The sequence below is a fragment of the Neovison vison genome, chromosome 6 (genome assembly GCF_020171115.1).
Source record: "Neovison vison isolate M4711 chromosome 6, ASM_NN_V1, whole genome shotgun sequence".
Lineage (NCBI taxonomy): Eukaryota > Metazoa > Chordata > Mammalia > Carnivora > Mustelidae > Neogale > Neogale vison.
In genome coordinates, this window is record NC_058096.1 from 170,007,474 (window position 1) to 170,024,873 (window position 17,400).

Below are 17,400 nucleotides of genomic sequence, written 5' to 3' on the forward strand. Positions count from 1 at the left end.
CAGCTCCTTCGATGTTTATCTTGGTGCCAGAGCAGGGCTGGGGAAAACAAGCAGCCTGGCTGATGTTTACTTACCTTGAGCTATATCAAGGCACTGCATGGACAGCATCCAGTAATAATAGGCAGCGTCATTAAATCTGCTCTCTACCACGGCATTGTGTGTGAGCTGCTCTAGCACCCGGACCGCTTCCCGCTGCCGCCCAGCCTTGTGGAACGCTGCAGGGGCACAAAAACACACAGTTTGAGGAGTGGGATGGAAATCTGCAGGGCTTGCAAGGGGCTGCTGTAGAAGTAGGACACTCAATGGGAGCATCTGCAGCACTTCGTTGCTGGGATGTGCCTCTCAGGCCGAAGGCTATAAATAACGGAGGCTACATCCTGAAAAAAGTGCAGTGAGACACATTCCTTTCTGGCTGGGAAAAGGCAACTGACTTTGGAAAAGCACGGCAGAAAGAAAAACCTGAGGGCCAAATTGCAGGGCAAAATCTGAGGATGGCACCAGTGAGGTCTTACCCTCACCCCATTCCGGGCCGGGACAAAGTTTTGTGACATCCAGCGTGACACTAGTAGCACCTGACAACTGAACAGGTTTGGTGGCTTACAAAGTGTTTTTATTGCCGATTCCTCATTGGATGGTCACAACAGACTTATGAAGGTGGAAGTAAAGTGGCATACCCAAGGTTACTGAGCCTAGCCCCATTCAAGTCCTCCATCAGTCTTCAACTGTGTGCTTTTTAATGACAACCTTGAAAAATATGGCTCGGTTCTAGCAACCAAACATTTGTGAACACATGCAAAAAAAAAAAAAGCAAAAAAACCCCCTCTCAATAATTCTTATATCTGTTTAACAGAAATTTCCTGAATCTTGACTATGTGGCCAGACCCTCAGGAAGTTGGGGGCTGCCAGGGAGGCATGTCTAGCTGTGACACTTGCTCACATGTGAGCACTCAAATGATCCAAATTCTCTGCTTTATAGAAGGAAAAGGTCTGGCCTTTGTTCCAAATCTCATCTCCAATCTCTTGTCTGAGTACCAAGTTACTATGGCAATGGATTCTTGGAAGGGCAGACACAGACAGATGGATAGGTTGATGTGTTTTGCCCAAACATGCACATACTTCAGCAACTGGGTGCTCTGGAAATGCTAAAGCAGAAGAGAACATGCTGTCTTTCAATGGGGGCTTTTAGCAGAGGAGCTCCAACAGGGAGACATTTGTTCCGCAATGTGTCCGGAGGTGGCAACTGTTACCATATAGAAGTGTAAATGAGATGCTATGGAATACGACACACCCAGCTTCAATTAGGAGACTTCCTAAGGAGGCAGTAAGACCTAGTCACAAGAATCAGGTTCCTAGGCAGACAGATCCTGGTCCAATCCTGGCTCTGCCATTCTCTCTGGCTTTGTGACTTTGCAGGGCACAGTTAGCCTCGGTGTCTCTGCAGGGCTGTTGGCGAGGTTCTGGGTTATGTAGTTAAGTGCCCAGCTAGTGCCTGACACAGAGAAGGCAGTCACATTTTAAAATTGCTATTACCAGTTAAAGCTCTATGTTTCCTTTTGCTCCTATCTCAGATATTGCCATATGTGGGGTGCAGCCCACTTAACCGGTAGAAATGCCAAGGAGCAGAGGACACTTTTATCTAAGCCAAATTACTGTTTGCGGTAGAGGAAAAGTGGCAGGTAACACCATGCCGGACACTCTGTGGGAGTTCTCATATTTTGTCCCCACCCCAGCCTGGCTCAAATTCCCACTTGCTTGCTGTGGGACTTCAGGCAAATCCCTTTACTTCCTCCAACCTCAGCTTTCTCATCTAGAAAACAGTACCAACATCATAGTGCTACTCTGAGAATTAAGTGGGAATCTACATCTGAGTGCACAGTGCTTTGCTCAGAGAAGAGACAGGACCTGCCTGAGGTCCAGAGGCAAGTGAGTGATGAACCCAGGTGTGTCCAACTCCAAAGCTCATGTTCTTTCCATTGCTCCCCAGTCTTTCACCAGGAAACACATCACATTCACCAGGATGAAGTCATCCATCTTCAGACCTGTGATGGGAGGGGCTTGGCAGCCTTTCTAAAATGTGGGTCTTGGCAATACCAACTCCTGCTCCTTCTGCAACGTGCCAGTCTGTGTGGCCTACCTTTCTGGGCTTCCTCAAAACGATCATTCTCTGCTAGCCACTGAGCGTAGGGCACATAGATGTCATCCTTAAATTCGGGATGCTTCTCACCCAAAGCAAAGGCCTGGAGGAAGGAACAAATGCATTCTTAAAAAAGCAGCCCCCACAGGCCCCATGAAAACATGGCACTTGGCTGAATCCATTAGGGATGTGTCATATTTTGCCAGGCTGACAACTCAGAGGGGGAGAGTGCCTCCCCCTACCACCACCTCCAGAAACGCAAAAACAAATCAGCTCTTTGAAAACAAAAGGCAATTAACAGCAATATGCAAGCGACTGGATTCAATAACAACACAGTCTGTTTCTGGACCACAGAAGCAGCCCAGAATCGGAAACATTTTATTTTGAGGGTTTGCGTAGGCTCCTGTAGCGCTGCAAACAGATTTCTTTTAATTGCAGATGACACCTAAGGAAACAGAATTGACATTATCATCATCACTGCTTATTAGCTGTCAAAGATGACTGTGGACCTGGTGCTGTATGGGACCCAGTCACTGCTTTATCTAAGCCCCAGAACCACCTGTCAGGCCAGGAGAAGTGGAAATGAGTCACGGGGGACAGTATGTGGCAACAGGGAGAAAGTTTGCCTGATGCATGGTAAGGACTGAGTGTTTCTAAGATGCTCTAATTTATGCTGCTTCACAAATCTCCTAATAAATTTATCCTGGGAAGCCATTATTGCCTCTGTCCTTGGCCCCACCTCTTCTCATCAGTAACCTTGTCACCTCACCAAATGGAGCCCCTCAGAGGGCAGAGAAGAGTCAGACAGCTTTATTCAGAAAAGGTCTTGCTGTGGCTCTGTAAACTAGACCTCAGCGGAAGGATGGGTGGGTGGGGTGGGGTGAGGACCATGGGTGCAGCCACTGATCCTCTCAGGAATGAGTCCAGGTTAGAGGGAAGAAGGAAGAGAAATAACTGTCCTTGAAATGGCTCTGGCAGCCTGCACCTGGAGAGTATGGGTGACATTTTCTGTCAAACGGCACCCAGCAGGTTTTGAATGTTATGTAAGTGTGTCTCCATGTCAGAGATCTATCAGCCTGTAGTGCTGGTCACAAGCAGCTCAGACCAACAGTAGGCACAGGGCTGTCCTGCTAAAACTCTCACATCCCTGGTGTCCATCACAGGGCCAGCATGAAGCCAGCAGTGCATATTTTCTGAATGAATGAATGAATGAACAAATGAATAAATGGGCCTCTAACACCCTGGCTCAGAGAATTCAAGTGTTAATCTCCTAATTGCCAGGCCAATGTTCATTCTCACGCGGGCAACTGTTCTTCATCCAAAGCCCAAAAAGCACCCTGTGGTCCAGGGCTCACGTGGGGCCCTCTACCCCATGAGGCATGCTCTGCCCTCACCTCATCCCAGCGCTGGGTCTCCACATGCAGCTGAACCAAGGACTTCAGGTCACCGATCTTCAAGTAGGTTTCAGCAGCATAGCCAGGGTTATCCAGCTTCTTGAAATAGTAAGCACACATCAGGAGGGGCTCCCGCTCGGCCTTGTCCAGTTTACGGGCAATGTCAATTAACCTGGAGAGGTAAAAGCACGGGGAGGAGATAGACTCCTATAACAGTAACCTGACGGAAGAAAGCAGCATGGGCTTTTGGGTCTTCTTGAGGGCAGGCTCCATGTCGATTCATGTTGATGTCCTCAAAGCTCAATATGGTGCCATGGCCCCCGGTGGTTATTAAATAAGTGAATATATAATCCAGAGACATTGCCCAGTGACCAAGAGTAGTTGCCTGATAAAGGACACTGTCTCCCCCACTTTGTGTGTGCCTTTCACAGGGTCGCTATCTATCCAGCAGTATCTGGGGATAGAAACAAACATCTACTGATCACCTACTGGTACCAAGCACAGCACCAGGAGCTTTCACATGTGTGATCTCATTGAATCTTCATTGCCCTAACAGGCACTATTATTCTCATTTTACAGATGAGAGGGCTAAAGGCGAGGTAGAGGTGAAGTGCCTGCTTAAGATTTTGCGGCCAGGAAGTGGCAGAATGCTCTTTCCACACCATTTCAGGAATTCTCATAGGAAAGCATGGGTACAGGCGTGAGAATTCTTCAGCTGACAGGACTTTAGAGGAAGAGGCATGTGTAGAGCCTGCTCTGACCTCTGGAAGAAAGGCCTCTTGGAAATCTTGGCTGTACCTCTCTTGCTGGTCAAGATGCTGACCACAGGGGAGGTGAGGTGGTGCCACAGGGACCACTGGGGCTCACCACTTCTTCCCAATGGTAAATGGCCCTCCCACTACTCGTAGGGACATGGGATGGGAGTGGATGAACATGCTTGTTCCCTCTGGTCAGGGTGGGTTTTTAGAGTAAAACCATCTCTCTTGGGGGAAAGGGGCTCTATCCAGCTTGCTCTTTGTGAAAAAAGAAGGGGAAGCAGCTGTAACAGATCCCTGTCTCAGACACAGGCAAGCTCAGGGAGGCCTGTCAATCTGCACTTAGAATAATAATGGCATCTAAAAATAACATTTCTCAGCAGAGAAAGAACACATTTTTAGGGAAAGGTGGCACGTCAACCCCTTAGAGCCCCCCCCAGCCCCACCCATCAAACCAAATGTCCCTGGAGAGGAGGCACCTTTTATAGCTAGACCCGAGAAAAGGACGAACATGCTTAAATAACTCTTTCCTGAACTAGTTAGGTATCTCCAGGGTAACCTGATACATGTCAGTTGCAAATGAAAGTGACATGAAAAACCAGAGGGGAGAGAGCAGGGCCACAAATCTGCCTGGCTCTCTCCTGTACCACTCCTTTCGTGAAAAGAATAATTGGGGGGGGGGTGGGCAAGATCTGTATCTTCAAGAACCTTCATTCTTGTACAAGAGGAAGATGGGGTGGTAGGTCACATACATATGGCATGTATATGAGGGGCATGCATGGCAACTACATGGTGGGGTTCAGGGAAGTGACTTAGTTATTAACCAGCCCTCTCCTTCCCCAGGTCCTGCCTAGGCCACCACTACTACAGACCACAGTGTGGCTTCCAGAATGACCAACAGCCTGTAGGGCTCAGACTGAGCCACCCTCAGGAGCTGCTCCCTCACCTGTTCTTTGCTGGCTATGGCAGTGTGCACCTATATGTGTACACACACATACCCACACACACGTGCATATGTGCATGAGTGTGAAGTCTACCTTCCTTGACTGTGAGAGGAGGAGGCCATCCCCCTGGAGGTCTGATGCTCTAAGAGTCTCAAAACTGAATCCATCGTCTCTCTGGGCAGCCCCACTTCATGCCCGCCTCTCTTCGGGGAAACTCCTGGTTTGTGCTGTCCTTTTGGTCTCATGCCCGTCTCCTTCCTACCACCCTCTACTTCTTAAAATTCAAGGGTCTTCATGCAAAGACCATATCCATGGTTCCTCCCATGAGAATTCTTGTCTCCTTCCCTGGTGTGCTTTAGAAGCATTCTTTTTCTTTTTTAGTTCCTACTATTACACATATTAGGGGCGCTGGAATCAGCCAAGTCAGTCTGAAGCTCAGCTCCATGGTTTCCCAGCTGTTTTGCCCTGTGTGATCACCTGGTCCTTGAGCCTTGGTTTCCTCATTTGGAAGCTGGACATGGAAACACCACAGCTTAGGGTGTGGGGGAGAATCAAATGCCTGTAAGATATTGCAATATCTGGCTCCTATGGAAGGATCAGTGAATGGCAGCTCTAATGCCTGGGTACCTTCCCCTATTTTTCCCCAACCCCTGACCCTTTCCCCAGGGATTCACTAAGCTGCTCAAAGGCAGTGACTGCCTTGTTTGATCTCTGTGTCTCCCAAAAACCTAGTTACTATTACATTTGGATTATGTATTTAGAGAAACGTTTTCTTTCCCCTTTGTCAGTCAAAACCAAGAGCTAACATGACAAAACATGCTGCCAAATGCTTCTTGGGGCAGGGACTGAAAACCCACGTGTCAACCCAGCCATGGTCGCCGCTGATCTCTATGGCCTTGACATGTTCTCCTGCTGAGATGTACATCTCCACGGCAGCTTTAGGCTCATTGATATTTCTAGCCCAGTCAGCCTGTTTGGTGATTAGCATCTTTGTTTCTTTGGGGTCTCCAGATCCAAGGAAATCCTGAGGAAGCACAACAAACAAAAACACTCCGGATTAGAACTTCCTGCTGCCAGCATTACGTCAGACTGCCGAAAGCTGGAGCAAGGAAGGGCTCTGTTTGGCTGAAGTAGGCATTCAGGATGCAGGAGTGAGTCCATTGCTGTATGGTTGACTGAGGGGCAGTCCCAGGTGTCAGGGAGGAGTGCTCATAGGCTGCTCCACAGGTGCTCCTTGGGAGTATGGGACAGTGTCAAGGACTACAGCCCTGAATGTTTCCTGCCCCTCCCACTAACAGACATTTGTTCTTCAGCTAAACAATACTTTCCGGACTCTTTGGAGTACTGTACACAAACTCTGCAGTGTTGAAGTTTTATGATCAGGTTACTTTGTTTCTCTCTCTCATACAGTCAGATATATGTGTGACTACTTCCATATAGTGACTATACAATCTGGCTGCCTAACTTTGAATATCCAGACCTACAATCTTTATTCAGATAATAGGGGTGATACCACATGCCTCAGAGTGAGGCTAAGCATGTGGTCCCATAAACCTAAATGGACAAAATGATGTACAGAGTTCTAGGGGAGCTCCTCTGTGCCCTCTCCTCAACTACCACCACACTAGAAGTACTGTTCACATCTGTTTTCTGATTCTATTCACATTCTGTTGCCTGAACTTAGGGCATCATCCCATTTGCTTCTCCCCCCATTATGTGCCTAGAGCAGATAAGGACCACAAGTGTTCTTGATTAGTTACTTCCAACTGGATGATAACAAATCCTGTTCTGATATCGGGTCTGTAGAGGTGGGGCAGCAGGAGGCCATGCCAGGGGGTGGTGAGATGGGGGGAAGAGGCCCAGAGAGAACCTGGGAAGGAAGAGGTAACAGGGGGCTTCCCTGACTGGTATCCCATGGCTGGCATCCCTGGGTTAGCCCTTGAATGCGTGAGAAACAGCTTCAGAAAATCACCTCTTTTCAGGATATAGTTACCCCAAATAAATACATGGGAGTTTGCCATAGTTGAGGAAGCTTTGGTGCTGACATTTTTAAAGGTGGGGCTTTTCAAAAGGGGAAATTAAGAGTGCTTAGAGCCCAGATCTGCATTACTAGTTAGAAGTGGTTTGTCTTGGGAATAATGTACCCTGCAGAAAGTGCACTGTGTCAGCCTCACGAAGTATAAAAAAAGCATTCCTTTCCCCATGATTAGCACTCATTTGTCAGGAAAGTACAGTCAATGTATGCTAAAAACCCACTTGAACAATTAGCTCTCTTTTTTTCCATTTGCTTTCAGGGTAATTGTGTAGCCCCTAAAATAATATATTAGATGGTCTAAGACAACCAACTGTTGTAAGGGGAGGAAAGGGCATCATTTACCCTGATGCTGGGGAGCCAATAAAAGACAGGCCCATCTTGCTGGTCTCTGGTCTCCCTGGAGTTCACACAGGGGAAGAAGCTTAGAAAGCATGCACTGACAATCTGAAAATGCCTAGTTTAGACCATTACAGACACAGCCTTTACTCTTTTCGCAACTAGTACAACATATACTGTTTATGCAAGTGCAAAGCTGGAAACTCTGCTAACCTGGTTGGTTAAATGAGGCTAGCAGCCAGAGAAAACAGGCATCATAAGAGAACAGAAATGTCCTTCATAGTGAGTGCTCAATGGACTTGGAGTGACTATAGTGAGAAGGGTCAGAGGCCGCGAGTAAGCCATAAATTTGGGACATCAACAAGGAGACCAGCCAGACACACAGCTCACAGGTTTGAAGGAACCACCTCCAGCCCAACAGCCTAACTCAGGGAGCTCTGACCTAATTGAAGCTGAGTCTAAATGATTCCTCGAGGCTTAGCAAACTGGGTTTTCAAGGGTTCTTTGGTTCCATGAAGCTAATTTACATGTTATCTGTGGCCATGGCAAAGACTACGTCCTGGAGTGGACAGAAAGAGGCTGTGCTGAGTGATGAATGAGACTAAACAGTGTTCTCATGCTTGGTGATTTTGATAAGGACATACTACATAAGAGTTAAGAGCATTATAATTCCCTTTATCACCATATAAACATGTCACTTATCCGGAAAGCATACAATTTATTTGTACGTGGGAATGTAATTTAAAAATTTTCTGAAAACCAGATTGAATCTTGGGAAGCAATTTTCAAGTAAACAAAAACATGGCATGTTAATAAGCACTGTATTCCCCCCCACCCCCCAACATAATGTGTATGTACACATTTCCTCAAAGTCAGACTATTGGGGGGGATTGAAACAGAACCAAACTACTTGGAATTGCGATCAAAAACTAAAACCAAAACAACCCCCAGAATATTTACCTTCATAGAGAGGCAGACCAGATGGAGTGTGTAAGTGGGCTGCATTTCTGGATGGGAGACTGTGGGTGCACAAAGCCCACCAAAGGTGTGAGGAGGGGCCTCAGTGTAGGGAGAGGAGTGGGGATCACTGGGGAGAAGCATGAAGACTAGCCACTCTGTGGTCACACTTAGCTCCTCTGATTTTCCCAGCCTTTCTATAGTTTGGCCTTTGCAAAGGGCTTCCTCATACATTATTTTGTGCAATTCTCAGAAATGAGCTGAGCTATAGCTATGTCACCCTCTGAGAAGAAAATGGAAGCTCAACAAAGTGAAGAGGCCAGGAAGGACCCACAGGAAGGACCAGGACTCACACCAGCTCACCAAATGCAAAGGTGAGCACCACAGCTGCCTACTGGAAGATTTCAGAGGCTCCAGGAAAGGCTGCTGGTTCTGAAGAACCACCACATCCTGCCATTCCTAATGCCCAAATTCCACTCCTAGGGATTCAATCCTTTAGGTAGGTTTTGTCCTTAGTTTAAATGTTGTTATCCCCAGGAAAAGACATACTGATTTAGCTGTTCTCAGTATGAATGCAGTGTTAAATAGCGTGTGTGTGTGTGCGTGTGCATGCGCATGCGCATGGTCGGAGTATCAGGGGAGGGTTAAAAAAGTGGAAGAGGACAAAGTGGGGGAACCTTAAGCACTCGGATCTGGGGGATGGGGTGAAGGAACCATCAAGGTGAAGAGACAGGCTAGGACCAAGGGGCTCATTTAGATATTAATGACCAGAAACTCTATCACATCACTGTCACAGAGATGCAACCTTCAGCCCCATGATCTCACAGGTGGAAGATAAAAGAGCATAACCATCTTTGGGAACAAAAAAGGAGAAAAAAAAATGGGGAAGATTTTCCATCTTGAACTTGTGAGCTAGATAATTACCATTAATAGCCACTAATTGGTTGTGGCTGATGACTCACTTAATAACATTCTGAAGCCTATCCTGACAGTACCGGGAAAGGCAGTTTAACAAAGGCATCTCTGCGGAAGGAAGAGCCTGGTTGCTCAGTGCACCCAAGACTCTTTTCACCTTTCATTAGGCTGAACTACAAATGGCTTGATGGCTGGGCTCTCTAGGGGGACTTGTTCTCCCACAAACCATCAGGAGCCTGCTCTAGGCAAACCCCTGTCATGTACCCAGATCTGCTGGTGACTAACCTTAACAGAGGATCTGCAAATGCAAGGGAAATCACCACCACCACCCATACAGATGCACCCCCGGGGTGACAGGAAGCACACTGTGCTAGTACTGGAAGGAAGGGACTCTGTCATGGTGTCTCCAAAGCACGGTCAAGAGCCTAGTACCAATCAGAGAGCTGACCCTTAGGAAACCTTGGGTGAAGTGAACCATACTGTCCCGTATAACAATGGTAGAACTAACTTGAACCTGAGAATACTGATTCTCAAAGGCTTCTACAAAGGTTTGAGAGAATTTATGGGAGAAAGACCTGAAGCCCTGAACCCTGAGCATTTAATGAAAGGATCATGCTGGCTCAGGCTCACTCTTCAGAGAGTCCATCCAGCTCTGTCACTGACAAAGGTCTGAACTGTCATACTCTCTTGTCCCTCTGATGTCAGCCTAACAGCTGAGTTTTAGGCCAGCTTGAACCAGTGGCCATTGATGGTTCCTTTGTTTGCCAGTTTGCCCAAACCCTTTCTAACAAGGCAGTTGCTATTTTCCATCCATATCACTTCTTGGGGTAAACATCTTGGGCAGCACAGTGTTAGAACACTGGTGGGTTCCATAGCTTGGGCCCAGGATGTGGCTGGATTACCTTGGCATACTCAAACATGCGGAGGTCGGTGTACATGTCGAGTGCGAGGTTCTCGTGTCCACTCCTCTTATACAGTTTGGCGGCTTCATGGAACTTCCCCTGGTAGGAAAACACATCTGCCAGAAACAGGTCATTGTTGGTCTCTCCCCGCTTCTTCCTCTCCTGGAAAAATTAGAAGCACAGGAAATAGCCTCTGCAGCCATGGCAGGAAGCAGCCTTTACAAAGGTTAGATGTTGCTATTTCAAGTTAAGCCCCTGGGTCTTTCTGCTGGAATCTCCATTTGGCTTCTGGGCTGTTGTGTCTCTCACCTAGGTTTCTGGTGGGAATGCCTGACAACAAAAGCAGATTTTTTTCCCAGATGAATGAAGATCAAAAGTAATAAAAACTTTTGTTTGTTTAATGGAAATTCCTCAGGGATGCTTTCTTGTATATTCTTCCAAGGAAACAACTGTATAGTTAGGATTGTGTGTATTTTTTGGTAAGATTTATTTATTTTAGAGAGCAAGAGCGTGCATGCATGCAAGTGGGGAGGGGTGGAGAGGGAGAGAGAGAGAGAGAAAGAGAATCTCAAGCAGACTCCCTGCTGATCACAGAGCCAGATGCAGGGCTCTATCTCACTGTCCATGAGATCATGACCTGAGCTGAAATCAGAAGTTGGGTGCTTAATCAACTGAGCCACCCAGGTGCCCTTACATGGTGTGTATTACCCAGTTGTTGGTGGCCCCTAAGCTCCCAAGATCTCTCATGTCCCCAGGCCTGCTTTAGCTGAGCTGTGGCCCATGATAATGCAGACAAGCAAACGTTTAGGGTCTCTTCCCAAGAAGAAGACTAACAAAACAGGATAATGAGCCTTCATATGTCCCTTTCTCTAAAGAAAAGGTGAGTCACATGCTGAGCATCCACTAGGTGCTGGTTATGTACCTCCCACAAGGACCCAAGTGTGAGTAGTACCACCCAAGTGTCACACTGAAGGAAGCTGAGATTCAGAAGAGAAGCAGGTCAGGATCATACAGAGCTGGCATTTGGATTCGGTCTGTCTGACTCTAGATGCTCTTTGTACCACATAATACCACCTTTGGAAACAAGTGACAGTCCCCAGCAACATACCTGCATGTACACACACAGATGAACCACACTGAAGATGAAGAGAAGGAACTGGCATACTCCTTCCTCTCATGTTAGGGAACATTCATTAGTCTATAGCTCAAGTATTTGTAAACACTCAATAGCACCCAATCTCTCATCCCCAGCAGTTTCCTTTTGCTTGTTTTCTAGCAAGTGTACCACAGTGGAGGAAGATGAGACATTGAATCAAACTCCCAGACAAGCTGGTGACGTTTTAACAGCTGGAGGCAACATGCTTTCCCACTGACAGAAATAATTTTTAAAAAACCCAAAAAATCCCCAAAAAAGCAGTAACACCCCCCACCATAGTTTAGACTAATCAGTCAAAAACACCTAACTCCTAATTACAAGGAGTGAATCAAAATCTTGCAGTGAGTTTTAAAAAATAGGTTTCACTAGGCATGGAATTTAGGCGTAGGCCACAGAATACCACCATGATCAGTAGAAATGATTTACATATATTCAATATGTATGTAGCCATATGGGCAGATTCTCTTCCTCCTGCTATCAGAATAGTTATATCTCCCCTACCCCAAAGGAGCCTAGCAAGGAACCTTGGTTCTCTGGAATAATGCCAAATGCCCAGAAGTTACTAAGGCCTCCCTGCAGCCAAAATGGATCATCACTTGAAAGCAGTTTGCTCTTTTTCAAAAGACAATTCTTACAAGTTTAACCAACTAACTAGCTCATAGCACACCAGAAGAACTAGTAAGACAGGACCTCAGTTAAGACATGATAAATGGTGAGCAGTGGTCTTCACAGAGGTCAGTAACTTTTACATAGAGAACATGTTCCATGGCTTCAGGTTAAGGCGCCTAAAACCAGACCAGTGAATTCCCAAATGCCAGCCCCTGAGAGTAAGCAGTACTGGGCATTACTAGTAGATGGCTCTTCACACATGCATTTAAGTAAGCAAGGAAGTTACAGATGCTCGTTATGACAGTACTGGGGGAGGGCAGGTGGGGAGGGTGTGCATCAGAAGCAACTTCTTAGATAGCAATATGGCCTTGAGTAAAGATAGCTTGAGCTTGGGAATTAGAAAGAAGTGGCTTTGAGTTCCAACAAAGCTTTTGCCTATGGACCCTTGGGGACATGACATAGCCTTTCTAAGCCTTAATTTCATTATTTATCAAATAGGAATAAGAGAGTATTTGTGCTTCATTAAGTTGGTGTGAGGATTTAAAATACAGCTGACCCTTAAGCAACATGAGTTTTAGGGGCACTGACCCCCACACAGTTGAAAATCGAGGCATAACTTTGGGCTCCCCAAAATTTAACTACTAATAGCCTGCTGTTGAATAGAAGCCTTACTGATAACATAACCAGTTGATTAACACAGATTTTGTGTTGCATGTATTATATACCACATTCTTACAATAAAGTAAGCTAGAGAAAAGAAGATATGTATTTTTTTAAAGATTTTATTTTAAAGTAATTTCTACTCCCAATGTGGGGCTCAAACTTACAACCCCAACATCAACCTGCTCTACTGAGAGCCAGCCAGGTGCCCCAAAAAAATATTATTAAGAAAATCAAATAGGATGCCTGGGTGGCTCAGTCAGTTAAGCAACTGCCTTCGGCTCAGGTCATGATCCCAGGGTCCTGGGATGGAGCCCCATATCCGGCTCCCTGCTCTGCGGCCCAGGGCGGGGTCGGTTGCTTCTCCCTCTTCCTCTGCCTGCTGCTCTCCCTCCTTGTGTGCTCGCTCTCTCTCTCTCTCTCTCTCTCTCTGTGTCAAATAAATTTTAAAAATCTTTAAAAAGAAAAGAAAATCATATACACGAGAAAATGCATTTACAGTACTGCTATATTTATCAAAAACAATCCGCGAATAGGTGGACCTATGCAGTTCAAACCCATGTTGTTCAGGGTTAGCTGCAGTGTATGCACTGATCATGCATGGGACAGAGAGCAGGCACTCAACAAGTGGCGACTATTACTCAGCTGAGCAGTCTGTGAGCTCCTGCAGGCCTCTCTTCCATTCAACTCTGCCCACGAGACTCAGTTCAAGGCTTGGCCCATGACAGGTGTTTATTATTCTGAACTGAATTACAGGGACAAGACATTTGCTGATTTCCTCCCTGATTCCATATGGGAATTCAAATGTATCTCACATTCTCTTAGCCTCACAATAAATCTGTTCAGGAGAAAAAATATGTACGCCTTTTTACAGACAGTCACAGGAATTAAGAGTATTGTCTACAGTTACCCAGCAAATGGTACTCACAGAACCAGCCTCTTTAGCCCACTCCAGTCCACAAGTGCCTTCCCCAGGTCCCATTGCCATGGGTGGGGAGCAGATCATGTGCATTTGGAAAATGCTTCCTACACTGGCATATTGTTAGAGCCCTAGAGGATGGTAACCACCTAAAAACCACTGCAGGTGTGAAAACCAGTTGCTGATTTAGTCCTCTCAGCAACCCTGGGAAATCGACTCATTTCACAGATAGAAAATAAAACTTGGAGAGATTAGGGACCCACCTGCCTCACCCGCCCCACTACCAAGTGACAAACTGCACTCCTTGATTCTATGTGCTATCTCCCTGCCCCACAGCATTCTGTACCCCCAGAGCAAGGCTATGGCCCAAATGCCCAGACTCCAGTGGGCTCTAGTTATGTGCCTTCAAGGCTCTCATCTGCTAGAAGAGCTCCCTATAAGCTACTGATAGTGAGTCTGCGCTTTCTTGAGAAGGAACATTTTGTCTTTTACCTCAATGCTGTTGATGAGCTCTAAATATCGGAGGTCTTGTACTCTGGTGAAGGCCTACAGGGGAAGAAATAAAAGAATGAAATCAGCTGCTTTCTGGGCTTCAAAAGTGGGTGATTGGCTGGGGGTGGGAAGTCAAGCTTTAGAAAGTGAGCCGTGTAAAGAGGGAAAAGAAGCAAGCATTGATTAATCGCCATGTGTTCAGGAGGGTTATACCACCCAGTGAGGCACGGCTTTATCCCTGGGATTAGTCCACACAAAGAATAGCAAAGAAGTCCTGGTTGCATCAATCACTTTGGGATTAGGTAAAACAAAACTATGATACTGCAGTCTGTGATGTGGCCTGCTTGGAGCACTCTCTATGCAAAAGAGAAGAACAGGGCGGTCTGATGCTCTGAGGCAGTGTCATCAGAGTGGGAGAGGGGAAGATGTACTGACTGCGCAGCAACTGCTATACATCTTGGTGACTGGGACGGAAAGCAGGAGACAGCTATGCTTACCAACAGTGAATAAATACAAGGCACCCAGAGCCCACAGTATCAGCACAGAGGAAGAGGAGGAGGGGAAAGCTGAGAAGGAATAAAGATGGTTTCTGGAAGGGAGGGGGAGGTTAGGGAATAAATCACTCCACGTCCCTGGAAGGCAAACTCTTACGTAAATCTTAAAAGTGTGGCTCTTGCCTTGGACTCACAGTAAAGCTAAAGACTTTAACCCATGGGCTGCTAGAAGTTTCTAGGCAGCCTTTCTCAGGAAGATTGGTGTTAGTTAAGTCTCCTTTGGTGCTTTCTAAGTCTGCAAGGGGTTTAGAGGAATATAACCCACAATGTCAGGCTGATCTTCACGTGGCTTTGCTGTCACTGTTTCTACCCAGGTGTGCTGCTCTAGTGTCCTATTTGAAATGGGCTGACAGCCGTGATCGTATAGTGGTTAGTACTCTGCGTTGTGAAATGGGCTGACACACACCTAGAGGAAGCAGCAGGTCTAGGAGTCCCTGAAAATGAAATGTTGAAAGACCAACCTGGCCACTTGCAGCCTCTACTTTGCTGCATGACATCCCCCATCCCCAAAAGACTTGAGGAAATGAGCAGGTCATCTGGCCTCCAGCTACTTCACAGATGACCCAATTCACAGATGAACCCAATGGTTCATGCTGCAGAGCAGCCATCCTGTCAGGGACTGGGATCCAGAGGTGAATATGACCTGTCCCCTGCCCCATTCAGGGGTCCATGTTCTCAAAGGGGAGGCAGATAGATTAAACAGATCATTGAATCTCCGTGAGCTAAAAGTATGAACTAGATACCCCAAGAACACCAATTCACTCTCTGAGCACAGGTAGTGGCAGAGGCCAGATTAAGAGCATCACAGAGTAGGGACCGGCAAATGGGTATTCCTGAAGAGGGATTTTTGAAAGGGTAAAGTAGGCATCACATGAGCAAAGGAAGGCCAAGAGTACTTGTGTTCTCTGATGGAGGTCTTATAAGCTATCTTCTAGATCTGGGCTTCCTTAAAGCAAAAGGAAAGGGGAAACCTGGAATATCTGGCAAAGGGGCAAAGAGGAAAGGAGCATTCCAGGTGTCATTCCTAGCTTTGAGATTTTCCAGCTGAGGGCCCCTGAACCTATTTCTTCCCTGTCTCTAGGCTCCCGATGCTGCCTTATGGAAAGGGGCAAACTAGCTATGCCTTCTCCAAGTTCTTTCTAGTTCTGCTCTGCTAGGATTCTAGGATTTAACACTTTGAGAAATCTGTTTCTGAGTTCCTTCGACCCTCACACGTTCTGCAGAGTCAGGGGTGCCCTGGTCAGCGTGGTCAGAGTCACGAGGCCCATGAATAACCTCAGCAGAGGGAAGTGTGGGAACAGGGAAGCATCTGCAGTTCTGCTCACCACGGCCAGCCCGGGCACTAAGCAGCGCTCCCCTGCCATCTAGTGGGAACACCAGTTTATTGTTGGAACCACTCTACCTCCCGTGTGCCTGAGTGACTTGGCAAAGCAGAAAAAGAAAGGCTGGAGATTTGGAATTTGGATAATATAATCAAGCTCTAGTCTATGGTCAAAATCTTGTGGCTTTAATACAATAATTTCTATTCTCAGGGACTGTTTGGGGAATACATGCTGGGAATTAGTGTTAAGCAAATGAAGGGTTATTCCAGTTTTGTTTTGATCCACTCAAACATTTGCTGAGTACTCAACCCCATGCTGGCTGAAATAAGCTCAGATAGGTGTTTAGTTCTTGGGTGTGAGGGGATGACAATCTCTAAGGAAGACTTTAAATTTCATTCCAGGCTGAAAACAAATAAAACATAGTCAAGAAATACTTTGTTATTCTTCATTCCTCCTGACATTTTGATGGGGGAGGGGGCAGGAGAGGGAAGCTCCCTCCCTAGAATGCTTCCTCCCACCTCTGAATTCTTACAGCCCTCCTTTATGACCAGGTTTCTGATGCGTAGTTGACATAAGAATATAATTAAATAACAGCAATTTTACTTGTTTTAATAACAGCTAGCATTTGTATAACCATTGCTAGTTCTGGAAGCCCTTTTACAATGTGGTAGTTAAGCTTAATGACCCTGTGTCAGGAAGACAGGACAGTTAGCATTTTCACCATCCCCACTGCAGACGGGGGAGGATGGAGTCTATAAGAGAAGTGGCTGGCATGGGGTCATCCAGCCCATATACCGAAGAGCTGGTATCTGGCCTTGGTTTCTATCTCATGCCTAAAGTCTTGACCTAGCATAGGGTGGGCATCACATACCCCTGTAATTCCTTCCCTGCATGCTCAGTAATATAAGCAAAAAAGTCTACGATCAACTGGCTCTGGGAGATAAAGAGAGAAGGGAAAAGTAGGGGAAAGAGAGGTGAAGGCCATTCCTTTCCTCCACCTCAGGTTCTAGATGAAAACCCAGCTAAGAGCTGGGGTTTCTCTGATGTGTGGCAAGGGGTCCAATGTTGTCAGCCTTTCTGTAGTTTTAATATACTGGCCAGGAAATGACACCATGATCGAAGCCATGAAGGTATGTGGGGAGTGACACAGCTGTCAGAATCAGAGAACTCGACCATCTCTTTGATCATACCTAGCAGGGTACAAAGAAAAACAGCACTGTGTAATAAATGGCTAATACCAGTAAGTGCTCATACCAATAATAAAAGCTTCCCTTTATTGCATCCCTATTATATGCCATGCTTTCAGCTAGGTGCTC

At 46.4% G+C, this 17,400-nt stretch overlaps 1 protein-coding gene across 6 annotated transcripts in view; it reads right to left on the bottom strand.

Moving 5' to 3' along the window:
* IFT122 (intraflagellar transport 122) overlaps window positions 1–17,400 on the bottom strand; it is a 71,958-nt gene that overhangs the window by 12,007 nt on the left and 42,551 nt on the right. For 4 of the 6 annotated variants that reach the window (XM_044252945.1, XM_044252946.1, XM_044252943.1 and 1 more), the window contains 6 exons: window positions 14,209–14,262; window positions 10,373–10,534; window positions 6,085–6,251; window positions 3,529–3,700; window positions 2,135–2,237; window positions 75–215 (listed from right to left, as the gene is read on the bottom strand). In XM_044252945.1, coding sequence (XP_044108880.1) covers window positions 75–215; window positions 2,135–2,237; window positions 3,529–3,700; window positions 6,085–6,251; window positions 10,373–10,534; window positions 14,209–14,262 — 799 coding nt within the window. The remainder of the gene's footprint in view (window positions 1–74; window positions 216–2,134; window positions 2,238–3,528; window positions 3,701–6,084; window positions 6,252–10,372; window positions 10,535–14,208; window positions 14,263–17,400) is intronic. The other 2 variants (XM_044252947.1, XM_044252944.1) reach the window with 1 other exon arrangement.